This window comes from Silene latifolia, chromosome 2, assembly GCF_048544455.1.
Source record: "Silene latifolia isolate original U9 population chromosome 2, ASM4854445v1, whole genome shotgun sequence".
Lineage (NCBI taxonomy): Eukaryota > Viridiplantae > Streptophyta > Magnoliopsida > Caryophyllales > Caryophyllaceae > Silene > Silene latifolia.
This window is the reverse complement of record NC_133527.1, coordinates 38341981-38356028: the sequence shown is the minus strand read 5'-3', so window position 1 is coordinate 38356028 and position 14048 is coordinate 38341981. Positions and strand designations below refer to the sequence as shown.

The 14048-nt window shown below is 34.3% G+C and overlaps 1 protein-coding gene and 1 long non-coding RNA gene across 2 annotated transcripts; one reads left to right on the top strand and one right to left on the bottom strand.

Annotated features, from left to right (window-relative positions):
• Positions 1–2323: 2323 nt before the first annotated feature.
• Positions 2324–3351, bottom strand: LOC141629288 (uncharacterized). Its single transcript, XR_012537260.1, has 2 exons — positions 3222–3351; positions 2324–2678 (listed from the first exon to the last, which is right to left on the bottom strand). It is a non-coding gene; the product is annotated as an uncharacterized LOC141629288 (long non-coding RNA).
• Positions 3352–10045: 6694 nt separating this feature from the next.
• LOC141642623 (uncharacterized) lies at positions 10046–13783 on the top strand. Its single transcript, XM_074451468.1, has 4 exons — positions 10046–10153; positions 10341–11247; positions 11356–11390; positions 11505–13783. Exons 2-4 carry the CDS (start codon positions 10345–10347, stop codon positions 12364–12366), a joined length of 1800 nt encoding a protein of 599 aa, XP_074307569.1. The 5' UTR covers positions 10046–10153; positions 10341–10344; the 3' UTR covers positions 12367–13783.
• Positions 13784–14048: the final 265 nt, after the last annotated feature.

Here is a 14048-nt window from a genome sequence, read left to right as displayed (position 1 = left end):
TTACACTTTTTTCTGTTAAAATTACACTTTTTCTGCTAGAATTACACTTACTACTATTGGACTAATGTTACACTCTCCATGGACTTGATCATATTCTCATATTCTCATTGGACTAATGTTACACTCTCAATGGACTAAAATTACATTCTCATTGGACTGAAATTATACTTTTCTGGACTAAAATTACACTTTTCTGGACTAAAATTATATTCTCCTTGACTAAAAATAACAATCTCATTGGACTGAAATTACACTTACCTGGACTAAAATAACACTTTTTGTCATTAAAATAACACTCGTAAAATGCTAAATTATAATAACTTGTGATAAAATGACAAAAATTCAAAATATTATTCGTTAAAATCACTCGGAAAAGATTGAAGTTAAACTTATAAAACGCTAAATTCTCGAAAATATTCCTTAAAATTACACTTTTTGCCGTTAGAATTACACTCGTAAAATCCTAAAATGTCGAAAACTTGTCCCGAAAAAAAAAAAAAAACGAAACAGTCGAAAACTTGTCTCGAAAAAAAAAAACGAAAAAAACCGAAACAGGAAAAATGTTAACAAAATTTTCATAAACTTTGAAGTATAAGACAAAATATGGTGTTAATTGTGTATGATAATGAATTAGTGAATGTATTATTAAAACTAGAGAGAGAAGTGAATTCATTAGTGTTAAGTGTGTTTTTTGCTTTCAATCTCAACCTTCCACCATGCATGATCCAAGGGATGTGGGAGGGACTTATGGACTCAAAAAAAAAAAGGAACTTAGAAGAACTTTGCTCTATATATATATATATATATATATATATATATATATATATATATATATATATATATATATATATATATATATATATATATATATATGCAAGTTCAAATGAGTCCACCTAAAAAAAATAAGTCTTTAAGTCCATTTCCATTAGATCTTATAAAATTGATGGTTGAGATTAAAAGGTAAAACACACCCACCAACTAGTAATTAATGACCCATTAACTTTTCTCTCTCATAAATTTAATTCTCAATTAACCAATTAATTATATTCTCTTTTTCATCAACTTGTTATTTCCATTTCAAACCTCCAAATAATTGCTTATAATCAGAAATTTTCAAACCCGCGTAAATTGAAAACGATTTTGAAAAAAGCTCCGTAAATCTTCATCCGGACTCCGATTAAAACGAAATAAAAGTCTAAATTTATTATTTTTTCGAGCCCGTCGCAATGGTAATATTTTCAATACCGTTGAGTTTCTGAAATTTTGAGTATTGCTAATTACTTTACTTACACCCTCTTTGTTTGAAGTTCTACCCTATTTTTTTGAAGTTATACTATATCCGTTTGAAATTTCATCATATTTATTTGAAATTAATTAATTAATCTAATCATATAATTGAAGTATCAGAATATCAATTGAAGTTGCTTGAAATTGCACCATATCTTAATTGAAGTTACAACATCTCGGCTTGAAGTTACACAATATTGATTTAAAGTTACACAATACTCCGTAATAAAGTAATATAACAAAATATCAATTGAAGTTACACAAATAACAATTTGAAGTTACACAATACTAATTTTAAGTTACAGAATATTTATTTAATGTTGCACAACTAACAGTTTGAAGTTACACAACACTAATTTAAAGTTACACAATATTTATTTAAAGTTTCGCAATACTAATTTAAAGTTAAACAAATATCAATTGAAGTTACACAATATCAATTTAAAGTTACACAATATCAATTGAAGTTACACGACTAATGAATTAAAGTTACACAATATTTATTTAAAGTTTCGCAATACTAATTTAAAATTACACAAATATCAATTGAAATTACACAATATCAATTAAAGTTACACGACTAATGAATTACAGTTACATAATATTTATTTAAAGTTTCGCAATACTAATTTAAAATTACACAAATATCAATTGAAATTACACAATATCAATCCAAGTTACACGACTAATGAATTAAAGTTACACAATATTTATTTAAAGTTTCGCAATACTAATTTAAAGTTACACAATATCAATTAAAGTTACACGACTAATGAATTAAAGTTGCACAATATTTATTTAAAGTTCCGCAATACTAATTTAAAGTTACACAATACCAATTAAAGTTACAGGACTAATGAATTAAAGTTACACAATATTTATTTAAAGTTTCGCAATACTAACTTAAAGTTACACAAATATCAATTGAAGTTACACAATATCAATTTCAAGTTACACAATATCTCAATTGAAATTACACTACTAATGAATTAAAGTTACACAATATTAATTTAAAGTTGCACAATACTAAATAAAGTTACACAAATATGAATTGAAGTTACATAAATAACGATTCGAAATTACATAATACTAATTTAAAGGTACACAAATATGAATTGAAATTACATAAATAACGATTTGAAGCTACACAATATTTATTTAAAGTTACGCAATGCTACTTCCTAACGTTACAATTAGCGCTCATCATCGCCTACGACCACCATGGAACACCACTAGAACCACCAATGAACACCATGAACTCACCACATAAAACACCATTGCACTCTTGTCGTCTTAGTTGCCCCTAACCACCATTAGCAACTCTTATTTATGAGGCTAGTGTCAGATGTGTAAAAACGAGGCTAGTATTTGATGCGGCGAAGACTTCGATCCTGCGTACACAACAAGCATCAGTGAAAACTTCAAACTTCAAGCAAGGAAATCAAACAAACATAAAATTAGTAGCCGACCTTATATTTTTAGATGAGCATTATTTATTAGTGACAATAAAACTATAATTTGATGAAATAGAATTTAGTGTACTGTATTTCTACAACAAATTGACAACCAGATGAAAAGTTGTAAAAAATAGGAAATTATCTCCCTTTTTATTTTCCAAAACCGAATAACTCAAGTCCACTAAGTAAATTAAGAACAAGACCATATAGAATGATGACTTCCACTAAAAACAAGACCATTAAAAACAAGATCAAAGTAAATTAAAATCAAATACGTATATCTAAGATTAAAATCACCAAAATATTTAAGATCTAAAGCACTATAGGAAATTTTACTTTGTTTATAATACATCTAAAATTAAAATTGCAAAACAGTTTGATATATAAAAAATCATAGTTGTTTAACATTAAATAAGACACCCAAATAGATGGCACAATTCACAACACAACACCATAACCATTTAAGCAGTCGCATACCTCGTATTCAAATCGAGACCGAGACTGCCACCGAAACTCGCCAATTATTGATCCCCTTTATATTCTCCCTTTATTTGTTCCGTCGTCGTTGACAAACCCGCTTTACTAACTCCTTGATAGAAGATTATTGTTTGACCAAGGAAGAGTAGTAATTAAAAATAAAAGAGAGTTGATGGTGTTTGGGGTCCGATTGTGTTTGAATGGTAGCTTCATGGTGGAAGCCCAAAGGTGAGATGATGGATGATGCTCAGTTTAGTGAGATGAGAAAGAGAGATTGGGTTAATAGGAAATGAAAAAGAGAGATGAGATTTAATCGTAAGAGAGATGAGATTTATGGGGAATGAAAAAAAAATTGGGAACTGACGAAATTTAATGTAAGTGGATGGATGGGTGGATATGTTTTTTAATTTTAATCTCAGCCATCCATTATATTTCCATCTAATGGTTTAGATGAGGACTTATGGACTCATCTAAACTAGATGTTAAAATTATATAAATTCAAAATTTCCGTCACAAAAAAATCAAATTTACACTCTTAAAATGTTACATTTACACTCGTAAAACATCACATTTACACTTGTAAAATGTTAAAATTATATAAATTCAAAATTTCCGTCACAAAAAATCAAATTTACACTCTTAAAATGTTACATTTACACTCGTAAAACATCACATTTACACTTGTAAAATGTTATAATTATAAAAATTCAAAATTTCCGTCACAACAAATCAAATTTACACTCTTAAAATGTTACATTTACACTCGTAAAACATCACATTTACACTTGTAAATTGTTAAAATTATATAAATTCAAAATTTCCGTCACAAAAAATCAATTTTACACTCTTAAAATGTTACATTTACACTCGTAAAACATCACATTTACACTTGTAAAACTCATACAACATTCCATTTACACTTCTGAAATCTGAAACTCAAAACTGATTAATTAGGGGCTAGAGAGAGAAAGAAAAATTAATTAGTGTATAGAAATTTGATTAATGGTAATTTTTTTTGGTAATTTTCAATCTCAACCACCCATCTCAATCCAACCATCCACATTTTTTTCCTTTTCTTTTTAATGGCCCTTAATCAAATTAATCTCAACCATCCATTGGGTCCATCCAATGGCCCTTAGAGGGACTTATGGACTCAATGACACATGTTGGACTCATTAGAACTCCTCTCTCTCTCTCTCTCTCTCTCTCTCTCTCTCTCTCTCTCTCTCTCTCTCTCTCTCTCTCTCTCTCTCTCTCTATATATATATATATATATATATATATATATATATATATATATATATAGTGTAAGGATCAAGAGCAAGTCCTCCTCTCCATATTGAGTCCATAAGTCCTCTTAGAGGCCCTTGGATTTTGAGAAATGGAGGGCTTAGATTAAAAGGCAATATGATGATTATGGAGGGTGATTAAGACTCCCCATCATCTACTCTCTAATTAAACACTAATCCCACTACATATACCCTCCCCTCTCTCTCTCTCTCTTACCTTATTTTTCTCAAACTTACTTCTCTATCATCCTAACAAAAAAATACTCTCCTCTCATTTCTCTACCATCCTAACAAAAACCCCAATAAATAAAAAAACCCAAAAAATAAAAAAACCCAAATAATTCATCCACTCCTCTATTCTTCACCAACCACCACCACCCAACACCTCCCAAAAAAAATAAAAAAACCAAAAAAAAACCCAAATAATTCATCTACTCTTCTCTTCTTCATTCACCACCAACCACCATCCACCCGACACCACCACCCACCACCGCCAACTCAACCACCACGACATTACCATGATCTCGTTTTTTTTTAAAAAAAAAATATTCGGTTTTTTTTTTTGTTTTTGTTGTTGTTGTTGTGTTAACTTTGATATTTGGTGTCGTTTTTTTTTATTTGTTTATTTTTATCGGTTTTAGTTTATTTATATATGTACTATAATTTTTTTTTCCTCAAATATCGTCTTGTTATTCATTTTTATCTTTTTCAAATTTCGGGTTTTAAAATCTCACTATTGTTTTGTGAGATCCTTTTATTTTAATTTTAGATCTACTAAAATAGGTCTCATATAATTTGTTGATTTTAATGGTAAATCTACTAGATAAAAAATAAAGTTATGAACAAAATAGTCGTATTACCTCCTTGGTGGTGGTAGTTGGTAGTGGTAGTTGGTGGTGATTGTTGTCGGTGGTTAAGATTAAAGTTACACATGTTCTCTATTAAAGTTACACACGTTCTCTATTAAAGTTACACACCGTCTATATTCAAGTTACATACACGATATATTATTATGGACAAAAGTTATATTAACTTGCCTTAAAATTAAATAAATTTCAATTAATTAATCAAAATCAATTAAAGTTACACTATTATGGACCAAAGTTACATTGTCGGTGAACTAAAGTTACAATCGAAAAAAACTAGAGTTACATAAACTCAAAATAACGTATAAAACGGACTATATAGCTAAAATTATAATATCAAGGACTAAAGTTACAATCTAAAAGAATTAAGCTTACATGATTTTGAATATATAAATTCATACAATTTATATATTAATTTGAAATTACACATCTTGTGAATTGTAACTTTAATCCAACTTAATGCAACTTTAGTTCTTTATGGTATAACTTTAAACCATTGTAGTGTAACTTTAACCAAATTTGAATTTTAAGTATTGGTATATAAAGTTCAATGAGTAAGTTTATCCAATGAATAAGGTGATTTTGAATATAAGAACTTGATTTTATATAATTTTAAATCAATTTGATATAACTTTAGAGTTTTATAATTATAACTTTAGTCCCAATTTGTATAACTTTAGTATTTCATAAGTAAACTTAAAACTAAAAAGAGATTTTGTAATTTTAAGATATGTTTACGACATTTCAATATTTTTCGTTTAACTTTAGTATTTCGCGAGTGCAACTTTAGTCCAAATTTATATAATTTTAGTCATTTTTATAAATTAATTAAAATTTATTTAACTTTAAGTCAAGTTTTTAGTCCTTTTTGTGTAAGTTGTCCAAAATTGATAGTTTTAGTCCAAATTTAAATCCATATCTGAAACCAACACAATAACAAGATGAGATTGAAGTTGCACTTTATACCATTGAAGTTATACATAATGATATTGAATTTAAACATAACGGACATTAAAGTTGCACATAATTACCACAAAATATATAACAAGACATTTATAAAAAAAACAACAAAATCAAAGAAAAAAACGAGATTTAAGGAAAAATAAATATAAGATGAGATTCCCTTTAAAAATCTGAAGAGGCATTAAAGCTACACATAATGGCATTGAAGGTACACATAGTCTTTTTCGGATTTCTTATTTATCTCGAACCAACTAAAGAATGCAACTTTAATGTTTCAAGGCTACAACTTTAGTCGTAAATATTGTAACTTTAGTCGTATAGCTCATTTTTTGTATAGACCCACAAAATATACTAAATATATTTTTTGAAATTCATATTTAAATAATCGTTTTTAGTCTTTTTCAGAAAAAGACTAGATCTAAAAATTAAAAACCGAAATAAAAATCTAAAAAAAAAAACCGAGATGAGAACAAATAGATCTGAAGAATAAACACACAAAAATGGAGAACACCCAAAATCGGAAAACACAAAATTAAATACATATATCGAAAAATGTTATAACACACAAATTCTTAAAATAAAAATACAAAAAACAAATCAGAAAAACTAAACCAGATCGATTTTTTTTTTTAAAAAAAAAACAAATCCGAAAAAAAAACATATCGAAAATGAGAGGAGAGAATGGATGAGGAGGAGAACATCGGTGGTCAGGCGCGTGGTGCTCAGGAGGAAGAAGAAAAGGTGGTGCGGTGGTAGTGTTTGCTGCGGTAGTGGAGGCGGCCGGTGGTTAGTGGTGGTGCTCAGATATGGAAAAAAGAAGGAGAAGGGAAGGGAGGTGGTGGGTGGTGGGTGGTGGTCGGCTTGGTGAGTGAGGAATAGTTTTTGAGGTGGTGGCGGCGGAAATCTTGGATGTCGTTGTTGGTTGCAGTGGTGGCGGCGTCAGGTCAGAAGGGTGGTTGGAGGCCGTGGTGTGTCGAGGGCGCCCTGAGGATGGTGCGGTGGGTGCGGTGATGGTGTGGTGGGCTTGTGGGTGGTGGTAGTGGGGAAATGAAATGTGAGTTTGGGTTTTTAATTTGATTTGTGTTTCAATAGATTTTTTGTGAAATCTGGGAATGAAATGTGGGAGACTAATGAGAGAGAGAGGGGTGAGAAATAGAGAGAGATGGTGAAGGTGTGATAACGAGAGGAAAGGTTGATTAAGGGTAAGTGATTGAGTTAAGGAAGAAATTAGGGGAGACTCATTTGTAGCCCTCCATTTAGATCAAATCTTAGCCCTTCATCCACTCCATCCAAAGGCTTATAAGAGGACTTAGGAACTCAATAGATGTAAGGGACTCATTTGAACCTTACTCTCTCTCTCTCTCTCTCTATATATATATATATATATATATATATATATATATATATATATATATATATATATATATATATATATATATATAGTATTGAGATCAAGAGAGTCCCCTTAGATACATTGAGTCCCTAAGTCTTCTTCTTAGCCTTTGGATGTAAAAAATAAAGGGGTGAGATTAGATCTAAAAAGAGTGAATGAAGGGATGAGATTGTCTAAAAAACTTGTGGCCTAAAATTAATCTGAAAAACTAATCATTTACTACTCTTTTCTCCTCATTCTCAGAATCACTCATTCACTCTCCCTCTCTCATAAACACTCCTCCCTCTCTCTAAACTCTCATCCTCTCTAAAATTTCCTCCAAAATAAAAAACACTCATCTCTCCATTACAACCACCCGACACCCTCTGCCACGGCATCACCACTACTCCCTCACCGTCACCGGTCACTCCAAAACCGCCGACCAACACCAACTTGCTCTCTTTTTTCTCACACAAATTTAAAAACCTAGATCTACATATAACTAAAGGCTAAATCGATATTTTCCACAGATCTTTTGGTGGTGGTTGTTGGTTTGATGGTGGTTCCGGTGGAAGGTGGGTCGTTTTTTTATTAAGATTTTTTTTTTTTTTTTTACTGTTTCTTTTTTTATTTTTTTATTTTTTTGGTTTTGTTGGGTGGTGGCGGTGGTTGGAGAAGGTGAGGATGGTTGATGTTGTCGTTGGGTTTTTTTCGCGTTTGTTTGTGGTGGTAGTTGGTGGATTTGACGAAAGGAGAGAGACGGTGGTGGGGCTGTTGGAGGGTGACTCGTGGTGTTGGAGAGGTAGTGGGAGTGGTGGTGGTGGTTCCGGGCTGACTTGGTGGTTGGTAAATGTGATATACGACTAAAGTTACACTATTAAAGACTAAAGTTACACCCTCGAATCGTTAAAGTTACATAAAGTTTAAAATAAAATTGCATAATTTCAATAAGATGTATAAAATGGACTATACGACTAAAGTTAATCTATCAAAGATTAATTTTTTTTTTTTCAGATCTGTTTTTTTTTCTTTTTTGTTGGGTGGTGGCGGTGGTTGGAGAAGGTGAGGATGGTTGATATTGTTGTTGGTTATTTTTTTGCTTTGTTGGGTGGTAGTTGGAGGAGGTGACGAAAGGAGAGAGGTAGTAGGTGTGTTGGTGGTGGTGGTGGTTGGTAGTGGTGGTTCCGGGCTGATTTGGTGGTTGATAATGTGATATACGACTAAAGTTACTCTATTAATAACCAAAGTTACACTCTCGAATCATGTAAGTTTTTCCCGTTTATTGTTTATCTAATAGCTATACCGCCTCCAACCCAGACCCGTAAGGGTCTAAAATTTGAGGACCCATTCCCGGACCCTATGGTAAGGGTCGGGTCTGGGTCTATCCGCGAGTTCGAGTTTCAGCCACTTTAATAGCAGGATTAACAACTATGGGGTCTATAATATTAAAAAAAAAAATTCATACTACTTTAACATTATGAGTTTATTAATCATTATTGTACATTACCAAATCCAATATACATACCAAAAAGATTAAGAAAGACAAAGAAGACCTAAATTAATTTTACCTCCAAATACATGTGAAAGAATCAAACTCAGAACCCTAAAATCAATACCGTACTTGATAGTCGTCTCCATCTGACCGTCGCTAGCTACCGTTAATAGTGGTTGTCGGTCGCTGCCTATTAGAGAGATAGTTGCCAGTGGCGTATCACTGTTGTGGTGGTGGTTTCCTTGTGTCAGAAGAGTTTGGTTGAGTTTTATCACTTTATGGGATGAGGGAAGAGAAAGAGAATTTAGTTGATTTGGTTTCTACGGTCTGCCAGTATGAATTCAGAGAGATTGTGATTATTTTTTTAATAAAGGGTCTAAGGGTCGAGTATGGGTCTCATAACTTAGACCCGGACCCGGACCCGAAATATTTTCTTAAGACCCATACCCGGCCCATACCCATTGGGTCTAAAAAAATGAGACCCATACACGACCCATTAGGGGCCGAGTCCCCGACCCACTGCCATCCCTACTCTTGGTACCTGTCGTATGGTTACGGATAACATTAATCCTATTAAATTAAAATGGCTACTTATTAATATCTAAAATTTCACAAATTCTTGAGACCGCCCCGTAAATTATAGCCGGTCTCATAAATTATCACATCTTGAGACCGCCCCGTATGAAAATATAACATACACACTATTTCTATACTCTCTTATGTCCAATTCAAATAACCCACTCAAATTTCGAAGTCAAACTTATAAAATATTAACGTTGATTATATTCTGTCAATTTTAAAAAATATAATTCTAATACATTATGATAAGTTCCGTTATCGGGTTTGGGCCGCACCCGCATGGAGAAGAGAAAGTTGATTTATAAGTCCAAGGAAGTGCGCTTAATTGGCAATTGGGTGGAGTAACTCCTTGGTTTAAGGTTCTAATTCAGGTGTGCTTAATTTAAGGTTTCAATTCAATTTCTTTTTCTCTTGCTTTTAATCGACTTATTCAATCTCTTAGTTTCTAATTTCATGCGCATATATTTATTCTTCCATTGCATAGAATAACCATCTTCAATTGCTTCAATTTCAATCTCTTTACCTTGTTGTTGATTACGATTTTTCTGTTGATGTTAGAATTATGGCTGGGGATGATGCGTGCACCCTCAAAGAAATTCCAATCAAAAATAAGGATTGGTTGCTTCATCTGAACACGCCCGGGTCATACCTCTCTTCAGCTATTGGTGCACCTTTTTCTGAGTTATTTTCTGTGGGAGTCCTCCCCGAATCCAATTATTTTGAGCAGCGTGATACGTTGGAGATTTATGGTAGTATTACTCTATATGATGAAAATAACAATACCTATCAACTCTATCATCGATCCTCTGATGATCCCCAAACTTTAACTCCCCAAAACAATCTCTTATCTCTGGGTATGCCTGCTGAATGTCTTGTTTCCACTTGTTGGACTCATATATTTTTGTCGCTTGCGGATAAGACTGATAATTCTGTCATTGTGAGAAAGGCTTTATCTTTTGACAAACTGACCGATATTAATCAATACAACAAAGTCGGAACACTTTCCTATAATTCTGTTTTTGTGACTTATGCTGCCTTCCCTACTGCCGTTATGGCTATTCTTGAAATCACACTTATTAAGACAAATGATAGTGCTCCTACGCCTCTTAATCTATCCGGAAAAATTACTGCTCGTTGTGGGAACACATATGGTTCCAAGTATCCCGGGATAGTGCTTCTTAACCGTCTTTCTAATCAGTCCTTTGAGGCTGTGTCTAACGTTCCTATTCTGCTTCCTAGAGATGTTGTAGTTGTGCCGGCGTATTCTTTTCTTAGAATTAATCTTCACCTATGTCAGCTTGATCTACCACAACAACAAGATATTATTTGTCAGGAAGACTTCCTTGCTGACAGCGTTTATGTTCGTGATACTGTATCTAACGATTTTGTTGTCCGGTTTAAAGTGGTATGGTGTCACCCACATCAATTGTGGGACGAAACTGGCCAGCTGTTTGACCTCCCTAAGGTCGTGTGCCTTCCCGCCTCACTTTTATTTTATTTTATTTTCCTGTCTCATTACATACCCTTTATGTAAATCCTATTGATGAGTTTTTTTTTTTCCTAATCCTTTCAGATATTTACTGAGCTACAACTAGACGACTTTAGCGGGTAGGTAACGCTTTGTTTGGTTTACGTTTATTGTTTTAATTTTACAGCTATATATTTTCTATGTGTTCTGTTGTATCAAATGATTGTCGTTTTGACACCACTTTTTGTTCCCAGGAAACACTTTCCGCGTTCTCTAGTGGAGGTGTATACAGTTGTGATTCATCACAATACTAATAGGGAGTTAGAAATTTTCGGAACAGTGGCAATTCGTGACAGTAATTCAAGGTTTTTATTATTTGACAGAGATGAGCTGAATCCTGTCAAATATTCTGGAAAGGAGGAAATCATTCCTATAGAGGTCAAATGGCGTTGTCTTAATATGACTGAATATTTAGCTATGGGAGTAAAGCTTAAGGATGTTAAAGGTGAGGTATTAATTGAGGGAGAAATTAGTTGGTCTAGTGACAATGTTAAGAAACCGATGTCTTGGTATGATGAGCGTATTTGCTCCGTTATTCGAGGTGTAAATGGCTATGCAGAGGTGTTTTATATAATATTTTCAGAGGCAGTGCAGGCTAAACTTAGAATTTTATTCAAATGCAATGGATATCCGGATGTTACTCATCGTCTTAGTGGGAGTGTTGTTGCTACGCACAGTAATGAAACATACTTGACTGAACATGAAAAGGCATATTATCAGAGCGTCCTTTATCGAGGTAATTCTTCATCAAATCTCCAACTCCAATCAGGTTGTGCATTACCACTCTCTAAATCTGTGGTTGCTGTGCCAATTGATGCGGTCTTAACGGTTGCCATCGACTTGAATGCAAGTCCGCTGTCTCCTGGACTTTCGCAAGCACATTTGAAATCGGATGTTTCTTTTAATTTGGGTTCTGACACTCGGCGGATTATTGAGCACAACAACTGTAGCATTGTAGTGTCTCTAGAATGGAGTGATCTTGATAAACTAGTTTATGAGGAATGGGACTTGAATGACACTGAGAAGATTTCTAAACTTCAGTTTACAGGGGTTTAACTTATGTATGACAACATTTAAAGGTTGCAAAAACTGAAAGCTATCTCGCGAAAACCCCCAAATAGCTCCCAAGAAACCCTCAATTAAAAACCTAATCTGCTCCACCATCTCCAGCCGCCACTCCTAACGCCTGCGCTCCTCTATCGATCGGCCGGCCGCCGGAGATGAGGTGGGCTCTTTGCTCATCTCCGGCGGAATGATCCCCCATTTTGCGTTGTCCCTTTTCCAGGGATATGCCCCTCCGAGTTTTCAGCTATGGTGGATGCGAAATGCGATTCCATTCTCGTCTCACATTGGTTGTCTTTGGCCGACTTGTCTTTAGCAGCTGCCTTGTTGAAGCACCTGTTTAGGAGCACCTCCTGTATCTTTTTTCAGTCAGATTCCCGTCCCACCGATCCTCGTCCTGTCATCGGAAATCGTGTGAGCAACCTAGGGGTGATCCCCCCACTCCCCCCACCCCTGGTTTGGCCTTTTTAATGTGATTTGTTGGTTGGTTTTGATGAGCCGAGCTCATCCCATGTTTTCGGTGTTTACGGTTTTTCGGCCGTTGACATGGAGCTGTTCTTTGTGGTTTTGGTTTGGGTCGTTTATGGTGTTTCCCCCCTTTCCCCCACCTTTCGGACCCTTTTCCTCTGTCACTTGTGTCTGTGTCGTCTTTAGTATTGGCCTTGTTGCTTATATGGCGGTGGTCCTGGGAGGTATCGTGTGGCGAAATTGGGTTTCATGGTCTGACCTTTACTCTATCTTCTCTGCGTTGAAATGGTTTGGGACCTCGTTGGTCCTTGTTGCTGGCAGCTGACTATCGCTCACGCTGTGCTGTTGATTTTAGGTTGTGATGGATCGAGTCTTTGGTTAAGTTTTATAGTTTGGTTCAACTTTTTTACAAAATTTAAGGGTAAAAAGGCTCTAAGGTCAGGTGTGTGTGTGTGATGGTGTGTGAGGCTGTGAGTGTCTTTTGGGTCTGAAATGGTGATCCCCCCATTTCCCCCACCTTTTGGACCCGTTCCCTGTGTGTGTCGGTTATGTGAGATGTATGGGTGGGCTTTGTAGTTTCCTTCTGTCGATGGTGTGTCTTTGATGGTTGGGTTCTTGTTTGGGGTGAATCATTGGGTTGTGTCGATATGAGCCTGGTGTGGAGTTGGTGGTCCTGTAGTGGTGGATTTCTTCTTCATGAAAGGACTTTGTTGGAATGTAAGGGGGTTAAATAACCCTCTTGCTCCTACGATTGCGAAGACTAGAGAAATTATTTCAAGTACTTATTTTGATTTTCTGTTCTTATCTGAAACAAAGTGTAAAGTAAGATTAGTTGATCCTATTTTCCGATCCTTTGGGTTCACTCAGAGTTTTGGTGTAGATGCTCATGAAACAAAAGGAGGCCTCTGGTTTGGTTTTAGGCCTAATGCTCAGTTTGAGTGTATTTTTGCTTGTCAAAACTTCATTATCATCAAAGTCATGCAATGTAAAGAGAGCTTTTGGTATTTGTGTCTTATTTACGGCGAACCAGTCACTCATAAGAGAGAAGTTGTTTGGAATGATCTCAGTCAATGGATCCGATCTTTTGAAAACCCTTTCCTTCTTTTAGGGGACTTTAATCAAGTTGACTATCAAGAAGATAAATGGGGAGGTAGTAAAGGTAGGATCCCAGGAGCTTCATGTTTTAGTAAATGGAAGGCTCGGCATTT